This window comes from Mastomys coucha, unplaced genomic scaffold, assembly GCF_008632895.1.
Source record: "Mastomys coucha isolate ucsf_1 unplaced genomic scaffold, UCSF_Mcou_1 pScaffold16, whole genome shotgun sequence".
In the NCBI taxonomy this organism is placed as follows: domain Eukaryota; kingdom Metazoa; phylum Chordata; class Mammalia; order Rodentia; family Muridae; genus Mastomys; species Mastomys coucha.
Genome location: NW_022196898.1, coordinates 54,863,576 through 54,879,834, shown reverse-complemented (window position 1 = coordinate 54,879,834; position 16,259 = coordinate 54,863,576). Strand labels below are relative to the sequence as shown.

General features: G+C 35.7%; 1 protein-coding gene across 1 annotated transcript in view; it reads left to right on the top strand.

The window, feature by feature from the left end:
• Cd53 (CD53 molecule) overlaps window positions 1–16,259 on the top strand; it is a 33,969-nt gene that overhangs the window by 10,200 nt on the left and 7,510 nt on the right. Inside the window, exons 2-5 of the mRNA XM_031375118.1 lie at window positions 9,822–9,900; window positions 11,411–11,599; window positions 15,163–15,237; window positions 15,722–15,817. Coding sequence (XP_031230978.1) covers window positions 9,838–9,900; window positions 11,411–11,599; window positions 15,163–15,237; window positions 15,722–15,817 — 423 coding nt within the window. The 5' untranslated portion in view covers window positions 9,822–9,837. The remainder of the gene's footprint in view (window positions 1–9,821; window positions 9,901–11,410; window positions 11,600–15,162; window positions 15,238–15,721; window positions 15,818–16,259) is intronic.

Here is a 16,259-nt window from a genome sequence, read left to right as displayed (position 1 = left end):
GCTCCTTGGGTCCTTTCTCTAGCTCCTTCATTGGGGAGCCTGTACTCAGTCCAATGGTTGGCTGTGAGTCTCTACTTTTATATTAGTCGTGTACTTTCAGAGCCTCTCAGGAGACAGCTATCTCAGGTCTTGTGGACCTGGAGAATATCATCCTGAGTGAGGTAACCCAATCACAAAAGAACACACATGGTATGCATTCTCTGATAAGTGGATATTAGCCTAGAAGATCAAAATACACAAAGTACAAACCACAAACCATAAGAAACTCAAGAAGAAGTAAGCCCAATATGAGGATACTTCATTCCTTCTTAAAAGGGGGAACAAAATACCCACGGATGAAGTTGTAGAGGCTAACTTTGGAGTAGAGACTAAAGGAAGGACAATTCAGAGACTGCTCCAACAGGGAATCCTACCCATATTCAGTCATCAAATCTAGACACTATTGTGGATGCCAACAAGTGCTGGATGACAGGAGTATCCTGGTGTCCTTTATCCCCTATTCCTCTTACAGTCTTACATGCCTCCACTTCCACAGGATACCCTGAGTTCTCAGGGGATGTATTTGATGGAGACCTCTCATTTAGATTCTCTTTTTGTATAATATCTGTCTTTGGGTCTTTGCATCTGTCCCCATCCACTACTGGAAGTAGCTACTCTGATGATGACTGGATAAGGCACTGATCTATGAGTATAACAGGATATTATTAGGAGTTATTTTATTTTATTAGGAGTAATTTTTTTTAGAATAATGTTTGGTTTTACACTAGGTCCCTGAGCTTTCTAGTCTCTGGTTCTTGGTTACCCAAGCAAGGTACAGGTCCATCATGTAGAGTGGGCCTTAAGTCAAATCAGACACTGGTTATTTACTCCCACAAGTTCTGTGCCACCATTGCCCTAGCATATTTTGAAGGTAGGACAGATTGTAAGTTCAAGGTCTGGTGGCTGGTTTGGTGTCTACCTTTCTCTTTTGGAAGCCTGCAGAATACTTTCCCACACTAAAGAAACTAGAACATAGTGGTGAATTCTCCATGTAGGTACCAGCTGGACTTCGCTATGTTCAATGAATTGTGTGACTGTTACTGCAGCAATGGAGCTGCACGGTCAGTTTGTGGAGTCTTTATTGACTTAGCAATAGCCTGGGTTGTTTAGGGATTTCCATGGGACTTATTGGTCAAAAACTCGAATGTAACCAAGTCCTGCCATAGGAAGCATTGCCTGGTGACAAAAGATGGCCAGTTGAGATTTTGTATACCTTCATACATTCCAGAAAGTTTCCACTGCACTTGGTTTTCACATCACTCCTTAAAACTTCCCAAGTCCAGCCTTGTATCCCTACACACTCTCCACCCCATCTCCACAGCAACCTGTTTGCACCATCTGATATCCACCCAACTTTGTCTGAAGATTAACAAAATGTATTCTATTTCCCCCTCCCATGGAGATCTATCCTCCCCATCAACTCTCCTCTATCTACATAACTTCTCTGATGCTACAGATCATAGTTTGGTTTTAATATATTTAACAGCTAATATCCAATTCTAAGTGAATACATACCATTTCTATCTTTCTGGTTCTGGGTTACTTCATCCAGGATGAGTTTTTCTAGTTCCATTCATTTACCTGTAACTTTCATGATGCCACTTTTTTAAACAACTGTAAATTTCATGATGTAATTTTAACACTCCATTTTGCAAATGTACCAAATAATTTTTCAATCATTTGTTGAGGGACATGTAAGTTGTTTCCAATTTCTGGCTATTATGAATAAAGAGCCACAATGATCATGATTGAGCCCAGTACCTTTGTGGTAGGACAGAGCACTGTAGTGCTTCTAGAAATCAGGAATGATATTTTAGAGTAAAATAACAATTCTATAACATCATAATGACAATAACAATAAAACAATTATAATAAAAGCATAATTCTTTTTTGTTCAAGATTATTTTAGCTATAGTTGCTTTTTTGTTTTATTCCACATGAAGTTGTGAATTGTCCTCTCAAGGTCTGTAAGAATTGTCTTGGAATTTTGATGAAGATTTCGGTTAATCTCTAAGATTGCTTTGTGTAAGATGGCATTTTTTACTAGTTTATTCCTACTGATGCCTGAACATGGAGAATATTTCCATTTTCTGATATCTTCTTCAGTTTCCTTTGTCAAAGACTTAAAATTTTTATTCTACAGGTCTTTCATTTGCATGGTTAGAATTACTTCTAAGATAATCTTATATTTTCCGTGGCTATTTTGAAGGGTGTTGCTTCCCTTATTTCTTTCTCAGTTCTGTGCATTTGTATATTAGGGGAGTCCAATTTTGTTTATGTTAATCTTGTATCCAGCAAAGTAGCTGAAAGGGTTTATGAGCTGTAGGAATTCTTGGGTGGAATTTTTAGGGTCCTTAAGTATACTATTATATAATCTGCAAATAAGGATACTTTGAATTACTTATTACTAATTTGTATCTCCTTGATTTCCTTCAGTTATTTTATTGCTCTAGCTAAAACTTCAAGTACTATATTGAATAGTTATATAAAGTGGATAACCTTTCTTGTTCCTGATTTTAGTGGAATTGCTTTGAGTTTCTTTCCATTGAAATTGATGTTGGCTATATGCTTGCAGTAAATTGCCTTTATTATGTTTGGGTATGTCTCTTGTATTTAAAACCCTGAAGGATACAGGGTTTTGATGTATGTCCTTATGGTTCTTTGGATTTTCTTGGTGTATATTGTTATGCTCCCCTTTTCATTTCTAATGTTGTTAATTTGGATATTCCCTCTGTGTCCTTCTACTTAGGTTTTTTTTTTTACCATGTTGATTTTTCTTAAAAAAAATTAATTTGTTTCAACAATTCTTTGAATTGTTCTCTTTGGTTCTATTTAATTGATTTTTAGCCCTCAGTTTATTTCCTGCCTTTACTACTCTTGGGTGAACTTATTTTTTTTTCTTCTAGAGCTTTTATATATGCTGTTAAGTTACTAGTATGAGATCTCCCCAGTTTTGTTTTGTTTTGGTGTCTGTCTTAATGTAGGCACGTAGAGCTATGAACTTTCCTCTTAACATTGCTTTCATTGTGTCCCATAAGTTTGGGTATTTTGTGTATTCATTTTCATTGAAAAGTTTTTAATCTTTAATTCTGTCTTGATACAGTTTTTTATTCAGTAGAGGGTTGTTCAGTTTCCATGAGTTTGTAAGCTTTCTGGTGTTTCTGGTGTTGTTAATATATAGCTTTAATATGTTTGGCTGATAGGATACAGGAAGTTATTTCAATTTTCTTGTTACCTGCTGAGGCTTGCTTTGTGTTTGAGTATGTGATCAATTTTGTTGACAATTTCCATGAGCTGCAGAGAAGTTATATTCTTTTGTGTTTGGGTGAAATATTCTGTAAATACATTAGGTCCATTTGTAATATAGTTTAGCTCCAGTATTTCTCTTTTAAGTTTTTTTTTTTTTCTGGATGACCTGCCCATTGGTGAGAATTAAATACTGAAGTCTCCCACTATCAGTATATGAGGGTCAATATGTGGTTTAAGCTAAAGTAGTGTTTCTTTTACAAACTTGGGTGCCCTTATGTTTGTCACATACATGTTAAGAATTGAAATGTCATCTTGGTGGATTTTTCCTTTGATTAATATGTTGTGCCCCTTTCTTTCTTGATTAGTTTTGATTTGAAGACTATTTTGCTGGATATTAAAATGGCTACACCAGCTTGCTTCTTATCTCTATTTTCTTGGAATATCTTTTCCCAAACTTTTACTCTGAGATAATGTTTATCGTTGATGTTAAGATGTGTTTCTTGAATACAGGTGAAAGATGGATCCTGGTTTAGCATCCCATCCTGTTAGTCTGTGTCTCTTTTTTAATGAGGAGAATTAAGACCATTGATACCAAAAAAAAGACCATTGATATTAAGCCATATCAATGAACAGTGATTAGCGATTCCTGTTATTATATATATATATAGTATATATATATATATATATATATATATACCATATATACATATGGTATATATATATACTATATACACATATATACATATGGTATATATATATATATATACAAAATGTGTGTGTATGTTTGTGCATGCACAGACATGTGTACTTGCTTTCTTACTTTTGACTTCTCTGTGTTTTTGTTTCCTATGTCCTGTATTTTCATGCATATAGTCAACTTTCTCAGGCTTGAGTTTTTGTTCTATCATCTTTTAAGGGCTTGATTTTGTGTGTGTGTGTGTGTGTGTGTGTGTGTGTGTGTGTGTGTGCTTGAAAGTTTTTCTGGGTATACTAGTCTAGGTTGGCATCTGTGGTTTCTTAGAGAATTAGTCTTTTCCCATTCAATATTATAATATTCTTTGTTCTCTGTGTTTAGTGTTTCGGCAAGGCACTTCCTTTTCTGTTCTAATCTATTTGGCGTTCTGTATACTTCTTGTACCTTTACAGTTATCTCATTTCTTAGGTTAGGAACATTTTCCATGATTTTGTTAAAAATTTTTCTTGGCCTTTGAGCTAGGCTTCTTCTCTTTCATCTATACATATTATTCTTGGGTTTGGTCTTTTCATAGTCTCGCAGATTTCCCAGATGTTCTGTTTTAGGAGCCTTTTGATTTAACAGGGTTTTTTTTGGCCAATGTATCCATTTCTTCTATTGCATTGTCAGTGCTTGAGATTCTTTCTTCATCTATTTTGTTGGTAATGGTTGCCTCTAAAGTTCCTGTTTGAATTCTTTAATCTTTCACTCCCAGAATTCCCTTAGTTTGCATTTTTGCTATTTCTTTTCTTTTCTCTTCTCTTCTTTTCTTTTTTTTTTTTCGTTTTTTTTTTTTTTTTTTTTTTTTTTTTTTTTTTTTTTTTTTTTGAGACAATGATTCTCTGTATAGCTCTGGCTGTCCTCTGGAACTCACTCTGTAGACCAGGCTGGCCTCGAACTCAGAAATCCACCTGCCTCTGCCTCCCAAGTGCTGGGATTAAAGACGTGCGCCACCACCGCCCTGCCTGGCAACTATTTATTTTATTTTCAGTTTTGGGTCTTCAACAGTTTTATTTATTTCCTTCCACTTTTTTCCTTCTCCTTGAATTTCTTTAAGAGATTTATTCATTTGCTCCTTAAGGACCTGTATCATATTTATAAAGATGTCTTAAGGTGTTTTTCTTGTGCTTCAGGTATTTTGGGATATTCAAGTCTTGCTTCAAGTCTTGCTGTCCTGGGATAGCTGGGCTCTAGGGAAACCTCCTTCCTTGGCTGTTGTCCTTTTATCCTGCATCTAGGCATCTGGGCTTGGGATAATGATAGGTCTAAGCGATGATCTCTTGATTTCCCTTGTTGGGTGGGTGTTTTGTTTCTTGGATTCTATTTCCTTTCTGGATTTTATGAGAGTGTTATGGTGGTGTGTTGCCCCTTTTCCTGGCCTGGTTAGCTGGTGTGCTCATAGGGAATGCCTGCTGTTGTTGGCAGCTCAGATACTGGGATGAGTTGAGAGAAGGAAGGTTGGAAAATAAGTTGTTTGTGATCTGTTGGGGATGGGGTAAGAGAGAAAAGGGATTCCAGCTATAAAACTGGGGATGAGACTGGGGGTGTTGGATCTCAGGTGAGGTATGAGTCTGCCTTCAGCTTACTTGTTGCCCTGGAAGGAGCAAATCTTTGCTTAGCAGGGGATGATTGCTCAGGTTGGGGGTCTGCAACAAAGGAGAGGAAAGTTAAAAAAAGGGGGGGACAAAAGATCTGGCTATTGTGATTAGGGCAGCAATAAACATATAACTTCCTGGAAAATGCCCCCAAACTTGTTATTCTATTCCACAGATACATGTAATTACTTTTTTGTAACAGGGTTTAACTATATATCATATGTTGGCCCGGAACATGTGACAATCCTCCTGCCTTTGTTTTTGAGTGTTTACAAGCAAGTGTTAGGATTATATCATGTGCTACCTTTGTCCCTCATCCCACCTTTTCCTTCTATATTGACCTCCTTTCTTCCCTGGTGGACCCCCATGCTATAATTATTAATTTAAAATATTATTTCTCTTTATATTTGAGAGTTGTTTGGATGTATATTAATGCATTTTGACCATAACCACTTCCAAGCCTCCCAAATCATTTTCTTCCCAACATCATGAATCCAACTAAGTTCAGTCAATGTTGCCCATATGAGCACTGGTGTAGTACTATATCAACTAGATCACTGGCAAATGAGCAGTGGCCACACTTTCAAAAACCTTCAGTTCCCACTCTCTACTTCATACCACTAGTCAAGTGCAAGTGCAAGTAGTTCCTGGGTCTCATGAGATTTCCTAAATTCATGCTGGAATTTTATGGAGGGCAGCAGTGCAGACAACTAGTCGCTGTGAGTTAATGATACCATAGTTCCAATACATGAATTTTCATTCTTCTTTCCTCTTTTCTTTCAATTTTATTGCTATTACAAACTTCCCCTTTAAATTTATTCTTAATGTCACAATCATATTAATTCTTTGCAGTGAAGTATCTATTAAAGATATTTTTAAAATGTGATAGTTAACTTTTCATTGTTGTGACAAAAACTCCAACCAACCAACCAACCAACCAACCAATCAGTCAAACAAACAAACTAAAAAATAAAATAAAATAAAACAAAACAAGGAAATCAACTGAAAAGAGGAAAATTTCACTTTGAGTCACAGTTTCAAAGGTGTGGTTACTGGTCCTTGTTATTTTGGATGTGTTATCAAGTTCAAACATTGTGGTGAAAGCATAGAAGAGAGCAAAAATATTTACTCATAAAAGCAAGAGAAAGGGAAAGGGAGAAAGAGAAAAGAGGGAGGACAGAAGGAGACATAAAAAAGATACAACATGTGCCCAATGGCCTAAATCTTGAAAATAGTGTCCACCTCCAAAATAATCAATCACCTTGGATAGCATTATTAGCTGGAGACATATGTTAAATGTCTTCATTTAACATATGAGTCCTTTAGTACCATTTAAGATCCAAATGACAGCTAACAATAAAATATGACCTATTTTTCCATGAAAGTCATTTTGTCTTGCCTCTGCTCTAACAATTTGCCTGGAAATTTTCTCTATTTCTTATAGTGTGGATCTGCTAGATAGAAATCCCCACAGCTTTTGTATATGTTATAGTTATAAACTAAATGCCATGCATAAATCTCATATATATTTTATATTCTTCAATTTTTTATTTTTTTGTGAATATTTATTGAATATAAAATCTCACGTTGACTTTTTTGTGTGTATTTTAATATTTTAAACAAGTTTCTCCATCTCTCTTGGATTCACTGTTTTCTGATAAATCTGTTCTTATTCTTATATTAGCTCCTTTGTGTCTAATATATCTTTGTTTCTTTCGGCTATTTTAAGATTTCATTTCTATCATTGGTTGAGTAATTTATAATAATTTTACTATAGAATATAATTTTCTTTTTTTAGAATATAATTTTCTTATACTTGGATTTCATTGAACTTTTTTGTCATATAAGTAAATTATTTTAGGGCTGGAGAGATGGCTCAGCCATTAGAGGCTAGGCTCACAACCAAAAATATAAGTAAATTTATTTTAATCTAGCTAGAATTTATTATGGATATTAATTCTTCAAATATTTTTCTCCTGTTCCTTTGGGGGCCCCCATTATATAGAAATTGATACTCAATATTGTTTCTTCATTTAAAAATGGTCTATTACTTAAATTCTTGTTCTGTCCTTTTTGATATTTTTCTTACTACCTTAAATTTCATTTTTTTCTTATATACTTTCCATTAATAGATTTTAGTATATTTTCATTTTAGGCATTGCAGTTTTATCTTTAGCAGCCTAGTTTGCACATGTGTATTCAGGTGTATGCACACATAGGCAAACACACACACATATTTATATACATGCAAGAATTCATTATGTAATCTAGGATGATCTTAAATTGTTAACTCTCTATCCTAAGCATCCCTAGCATTGGGATTACAGGCATGTGCCATCATATGCACATCTTGAAATGAGAGATTAACATGTTTATCTAGATGGGCATTGTCTAGATATAATTCTCATTCCTTTTCTCTCTCCATCTCTCTCTTTTGCTCTCTCTCTTCTTTTCCCTTCCTTCCTTCCTCTATTCCTCCCATTCTCTCTCACTCACTGCATTTGTCTTCTCTGTCACTTCCTATGTGTGCAGTATCCTGTCCAATGACATAAATAAAAGAATGATAGAGAGGGACACCTGATGTACTCCTCTGGTGCTCACATTTACATATGTACATATAATATTTATATACATCATACACATTCACAGAGTGGTGTCTTTGCTAAAATGATAGTGTCATTTAAAAGACTGTGCTCATATTGTGCTCTCTTTTAACTTCCTCAATATATATTTGTGTGTTTAATATCTGCTACAACACTGACATCTACTGGAAAATGTCTAATCCTTAGGCACAGTCATATTTAGAACAGAAATATAGATGGTTATATGTAAAAGAATAAATGAAGCATAGGTATACTTCCTCACACTTCCATATGGAGAGGCTTTACAGACCATTCAATAACAAATGATGAAAGAAAGAGGTCAAGAGTTAAAAGGAGAGTGGGGAAGGGTATATGAGAGGATTTAGAGGGAGGACAGGGAGAAATATTGTAATTAAAATACAGTCACAAAAATAAAACAATAACAACATATTTAGTATGTAATGAATCTCAAGGCAGTTAAGGAACTGTCTGATCAGGTCACTGGCCTTCTGCTCTGACTGATCAGCCAATGTTGACCTCAAAGGCTATTTTCTTGAGTAGCCAGACATTAATCAGCGATGTCACACAGGACCAAAAGCACTGACTTAGTTTGTGTCCCCATGACTCATCTTTTTGTTAGAATAGCTCTATTGTTGGGTCATGGGGCTTACTATAAAACCAAACATGGTTTGCTAAATTGTAAAACATTTAGCTTTCACGATGACAGCTTTTCAAATGGGGCTTCAATTTTCAACATGTGAAATTGGGGATCTGGGAAAAGTTTTTCAGATGATAGATAAATCTTAAACACAAGGTGGTAGTGATGATCCTTGAACTCTGAACACTCTCATTTTGGGGTCTGTGATTTTATCTTATAATACTAAATTCACCTACAAAAGCCTATACTCAATAAAACTGGAAATCTGGATGAAATTGTCAATTTTCTAGACAGATACCAAATACCAAAGTTAAATCAGGACCATATAAATGATCTAAACAGTCCCATAACCCCTAAAGAAATAGAAACAATCATAATAGTCTCCCAACCAAAAAAAGACTGGGACTAGATGGTTTTTTTTTTTTTCTTGGTTTTTTGAGACAGGGTTTCTCTGTATAGCCCTGGCTGTCCTGGAACTCACTCTGTAGACCAGGCTGGCCTCGAACTCAGAAATCCACCAGCCTCTGCCTCCCAAGTGCTGGGATTAAAGGCGTGCGCCACCACCGCCCGGCAAGACTGGGACTAGATGGGTTTAATGCAGAGTTCTATCAGACTTTCAAAGAAGATCTAATACCAATACTTTTCAAACTATTACACAAAATAGAAACAGAAGGAACACTACCCAATTTGTTCTATGAAACCACAATTACTCTGATACCAAAACCACACAAAGACTCAACAAAGAGAACTTCAGACCAATTTTCCTTATGAATACTGATGCAAAAATACTCAATAAAATTCTCACAAACCAAATTCAAGAACACGTCAAAATGATCAGCCATCTTGATCAAGTAGGCTTCATACCAGGGATGCAGGGATAGTTCAATATAAGGAAATCCATCAATATAATCCACTGTATAAACAAATTCATCTAAAAATTTTTTCCTCTTCATTTTGTATTTTAGGGCATACTATCCCAGCATGGGCATGAGCAGCCTGAAACTGCTGAAATATGTTCTGTTTATCTTTAACTTGCTTTTTTGGGTAAGTACCTCCTTTGAACATGTCTGAAATAATAATCCTTCATTCCAGCTAAGCTGTCCTTTCTTAAGGAAGAGTATAGTACAGAATGTGAATTGTGCTTGCCTGGGTTATCTAGAATACTTTACCTAGGCACAAATCAGTAATAATTTCCTCCCTTCCTGCCATTGTGTGACAACATAAAACTACAAAATTGAAAAATATCAGTGCAATTAATAATTAAGGTACCCAGTCTCTCTGGGACTTTAGGGATGCATTGCAAATAGCTGGCATCTGTAAAACAAATAGACTACAATTTGGGTGTTAAATTCTACCCTCTCCTCATCCCCAGTGGCATGGAAGGATACTGACAGAGAATTCATACTGAAGTTTTATTTCTAAATTAAAAAACATATCTATGCTGATTTCTGCAGTATCTAGGATAATTATATTCTCAACAACAGTATGAAATGGCTTATTTCTTCGATCATCTTGGTCAGCATTTGTAATTGATAGTTTTCTTTATGACAGTCATTAATTCTGATGGGATGGAATAGAATCTCCATGTAGTTTTGATGTAGCTAGAGATATTGAACATTTTTTCACTTAATTATTGACTATTTACACTTCATTCCTTTAAATTGTCTACTTATTTCCATTATTCATTTGTTGATTGGATTTTTTGTTCTTTTCTTCTTTTTTAAACTTCCATATGATCTAGCTATTTTACTTCTCATTTTGTCTCCAAAAGAATCATAATTACATTACAGCAAAGAGAGATGCCCATCCATGCTTTCACTGTACCATTATCAATAGCTAAATTGTTGACATAGACTATATATCCATCAACAGGTGACTGTATACATATACATGTCTAAATGTGGCATATGTACATAATAGATCTTTTCTTAGCCACAATGAAGAATGAAATCAAGCAGAAAAATAAATGAAACAAGGTTACTTTGAAATAAGTCATTCCTACTTAGAAAAGTACTTAATCTTCCTTCATTTGTGGGAGCTAAGAAAAATATGAAAAGCATTTAACTAAAGGGGGACTATTCTAGAGTTTACAGACACACATATCCTCATGCTTGATAATTTAACATGAAGAGAAGAGGTGAATATCATTAAAAGTTTGGTTTCTTTTGTAGTCTTCCTATCAAGATGACCTTCCTCAAAGAGAGTGACTCTTCTATATGGTATTACTCTCCAAAGGAAAGGCCGCGTGTGAACAACTGAATGGATAAGAGATAGAACATTTAAAGTATTAAGTTAGGTTCCTGTATAGTGAAGGTAGTAGATGATCTTTTCTTGGTACCTGGAAATGTGTAGTGAAAGATATCAGTCTGATTCTATATGAAGAAACCAGTATTTCCTTTCTATTATGATAGTGCGGAACTTAGTAAAGAGGCAAGCTCATGAGTCTTGAGTCAGAAAAACCAGGTAACTCTGATCTCAAGAAGGTGAGAATATAAATAAAGAGATACTTAAGAACAGTATTAACCTTACAATGCAATGGATTTTTTCCTTTCAGGTCTGTGGCTGTTGCATTTTGGGCTTTGGGATCCACCTCCTGGTCCAAAATACCTATGGAGTACTCTTCCATAATCTCCCCTTCCTGACACTTGGAAACGTTCTGGTCATTGTGGGCTCCATTATCATGGTAGTTGCCTTCTTGGGTTGCATGGGCTCAATCAAGGAGAATAAGTGCCTGCTTATGTCGGTGAGTCATTGTAGCAGCAGTGATATTCTGAGTTTAGGTAGATAATGGCTCAAGTCTGGGGTAATATGTTTCACTGTATATTACTTTTGGGAAGCATCCACAATCATGAGCAGAGAGGTAGGCAGTGGTGGCACATGCCTTCAGTTCCAGCATTCAGGAGTCAGAGGCAAGTAGATCTCCGAGTTTGGGACCAACTTAGTCTACAGAGCAAGGTCTACAGAACAGCTAGGTTTACACAAATAAACTCTATTTTTGAAAAAAAAAGAGCAGAGAGGCAATAAACACACAGACTACATACTGATTCTTTTCATTTTTTTCCAACTCAGTGACAACCTATGAAAAATGCACCCACAGTGGCTTGGGCCCTCCCATACCAGCCAACATAAAAACAACCCCTGACAAGCATCCCCACAGGCTAACTTGACTTAGATAATTTCTCAAGTAAAGTGGTTTTTTTTTTTTTCAGTTGAATCTAGGTTGTGTCAAGTTTATAATAAAAACTAACCAATACTATCTATCCCTTGTCAATTTAAGACATGAACACATCACTTTGAGCCATAACTTTCTATCCTTTTTCCCATGTTAATATCAAAATATAAAATAGAGTCCAATTCCATAAATTCTCCAAAGCCTTACAAAATTTTCAATACTTCAAACTCCAAGATCTTTTAATGTGAGCTCCTGTAAGATAAAAAGAAATTACATATGTAAACATTGTTATTCTGAAGAAACATGAAGTAAAAACCACCATGCCCAAGCAAACAAAAAGCCATTGGTTGGTTGTATTTGTGAATATATCAACAATTAATTTTTTAAAAGGCCATGGATTAGAGAAAGAGCAAGAAAAGTTTTATAGAAGAGTTTGGAGGGAAAAATGAAAGGGAAAAATCATGTAATTGCATTAAAAATCTCAAACACAAAAATAAAACAAAAGAAAAGTCATCAGTGTATAGACCAAATCTTTAAGCCCTTATGTCTAGAAGCTATGCATTGTATTCTGGGCTCCAAACAACTTGGGTAGTCCCACCCCTCCAGTAATGTTTCCTTTAGTTCACACAGATTCTCTCTTGGGAGCAGGACAGCTTTACACTACAATGGTAGCTCTCCTTGGTAGATGTTGGCATTTCCAGTGCCATGAGGTCTCCATCGAAACTAAGGCATTACCTCCACTAGTGGCCTCTCAGGGCCTCTCTACAAAAGATCTAAACCTCCCACAAAGTTCTAATACTCAGTTGCTCTACATGACTACTTCATGCCTTCAAAATTAGTACTGCAGGAATGACTGTTATATTTCCAGATTCTGCTGCAAGCTCAAGGTGTAGCTTTTCCTATTGGGCCAAAGCTATGTCAGCTTCTGTGTGATGAGTCTGAGGAAACATTTTCTATTGTCCTAATGAAACACAGGAGTTTACTTCAGTGATACTGATCTCTTTGACAACTATAGCTTCTTTTTTAGTCCCCACATGAGGAGTATACATAGATTACTGGGTAAAATACTGCACTAAAAAGCTCCCTGTCCTGAATGTATCATGCTAGTGAAGTACAGGAAGGTTTACTTCAATGATGCCAATCTCTGATAAATAATAGCTTTCTACTGCTCCAGTATGAATATCACAAATAGGTTCTGAGCCAAAATGTTAGGCCAGTTAATGACTAAGACCATGATCTGGACCTCCACTCTTAGTAAATCCTTTTCTAACATGCCACATGAATTTTCCATTAAGCTCTACCTACATTGCTCAATGGGACTTTTTTATTTTTTAGATTAAATTTCCAATATCTTCCTTATTCCTCAAAGAAGTAACATCACTAGGTTCATCACAGTAAAACTTCCTTGGTACCAATTTATTATTGTATTTCCTTTATGTTGCTGTGATAAAATACATTGAAAAAGAAAATCTTAAAATAGAAAGGTATTTGATATTATTAATACAAGGAGTACAATCCATTATTTCATGAAAGGAACTTGAAGTATTCCATCTACAGTCGAGAACAAATAGAGAACGAATACATGAATACTTGATTACTTGCTGTGTATTCTCAGGTAGCTTTTCTATTCTTATACAGTTCAGATCCAGCCAATGAAATGGTGCTACCAAGAGTCAGGATTGATCTTCCCACTTTAATTAATGATTAAAAGAGTCCTCCACAGACATGCTCACGGATCAAACTAATCTAGACAAATCCTCAATTTCCTGAGGAATTACCAGTCAACTCTAGGTTGTCAAGTTGATAATTAAAGCTAACTCTCATAGAGTCTCTTACCATCCAAGATATTCTTACTGGGCTCCCAAGGATATGCAGAAGTCATTACTTTTATCTTTTGTATCCATTTCACATTATCAATAATGGCTCTTGTCACCTTCATGTCCTTCCACTACATAGTATTTTTTCTTGATGTCTGATTAAAATTAATTATCATCTTTCTGCATAAATTCTCATATAAGAATACATGAAGACATACTTCAGGATCTGACACTTAGTAAATAACTGATGAAAAAAATAATCAGTAGTTTACCATGGTGACCCCCTAAATGGTATAGAACTCTTCCTGAATTCATGCACTAAGTAGCCTTCATAGTAGCATTGAGCCAATTTAGGCAATGCCTCCACTCCAATGTGTTCCCACTTGGCTTATCTCTTAAGTTATATGATCAGTCTTCTCCTGTAGATCAACACTTAAACAAGAGCTACGACCAACATTAGTAATAACAATAATTTCAGAAAGAAGTCTCTATTATCAAATAGTTTTCTGACATATCAAATGATAGGAAATATCCAAGACAGAACAAATTATTTAAGCAGTCGAACTTGGTGTTTAAATTTTTTTTAAAAAGATGAAGAACAGTGAAATTGTGAAAGTTTTTTTTGTTTGTATAAATGTCATACAGAGATTAATTCTAAATTTTTTTTTTTTTTTTTTTTTTGGATTTTCGAGACAGGGTTTCTCTGTGTAGCCTTGGCTGTCCTGGAACTCGCTCTGTAGACCAGGCTGGCCTCGAACTCAGAAATCCGCCTGCCTCTGCCTCCCAAGTGCTGGGATTAAAGGCGTGCGCCACCACCGCCCGGCTCATTCTAAATTTTAAAACAAAATAACTTAGAACTATAATTAGGTTCCCTTTTTCCTTCCTCTGAACAAATGTTTTCCTAAACTATATCATCTTCTACCCTCTATCTTGAGCTAGACTTGATCTAATGTATGGGACCAGGACCCAAGCATATATATCACTTTCCTGGTTTTTTGCTCTACTGTTTCACTGGGCTGATACTAAAACACTTTTTTAACAATGTTAGAACAAAGTTAGAGGATGCCCTGCCTCCCCATGGAGTCCTGCTTTAGTAAAAAAACACATATTCCTCATCAAACAAGAGAGGATTCAAGAAGTCCCGAGGAGGCAGGAGGAACTCAATTCCTATACATGATTTTGTGTGTGTGTGTGTGTGTGCGCGCGTGTGTGTGTGCGTGCGAATGCGTGCATTTGTAGACCTGTTTGCCACCAAAGCAGAGAGAGGTAGATCAGAAGCAGCATCCATGTTCTGATAAGTTCTCTGCTTTATCACAGTTCTTTGTTCTGCTGCTGATTATTCTCCTTGCTGAGGTGACTTTAGCCATCCTGCTCTTTGTGTATGAACAAAAGGTGAGTTATGAAAACATGGCCTACTCTCTTATTGCTGAGAAGAGGAATACACAGTGGAGAAGTTAGTAAAACCAAATTAGTACTAAGTTATACAAATGAAGTAAGAGAATGAGAGATCAACTGCCATTGAGGGAAAAAGATGTCATGCCTTTAAAGAGTACTAGAGAGAAAATGAAGCAAGCTTGTCTTCTTTGTGCCTACTTTTCTTTGTGTTCCTGCCAGTCTTCCTAGTAAGGTATGACCTTGGCTTTGGTTGTTTAACTTTTTTATTTGTAAAACTATATTATAGAAGGACAAAAGTTCATTATGTATATCTTCCTTAGATACCCCTATAATATTCCTATATTATTTCCCACACCCCACTTTCACAGCTCTAACTCCTTGATTGGGATGGGACATCAATTTGGTCTACTAGAAATTTCTTATTTCTTGAATTCATCTTGTTTTTACTATGTCTTCTTTGGTGCAACATGATTTGTCACAGCTCAACACATTAGTGGCTGAGGGTCTGAATGACAGCATTCAACATTATCACTCTGACAACAGCACCATGAAGGCATGGGACTTCATCCAGTCACAAGTAAGTACACAAAGAATCTTGCTCAGATGAGTCAGATTGAACTCAGACTAGACCCTGGAAAGAAGTATCTCTTTCCTCCTAAAGGTTTCAGACTCCAAGATCTTCAGTTCTAAAGTCCAAAGTAATGCCTTTGCTCTCAGAGGCAGGCAGGTATAGTAGTTAATCCAATTGTAACAAAAATTGCTTCATTCTATTTCATTCTTTATCAAGTCACATAAAATAATTACCTTAGCCCTAACAGGATAAAAAGAAGATCCAAATCATATTGGATATAAATCATATTGTATTGGCTACCTATTCTCCAAAATTGTATCAAAATAGCAGCAAAATAGAAGAAACTTCTTTTAAATGTCAAACTCACCAAAATTATTATATTTTTTACTTATTCCTCTAGTGTCACATTCTCCAAGCTTCTCCTATACCCATGAACATATACTGATTC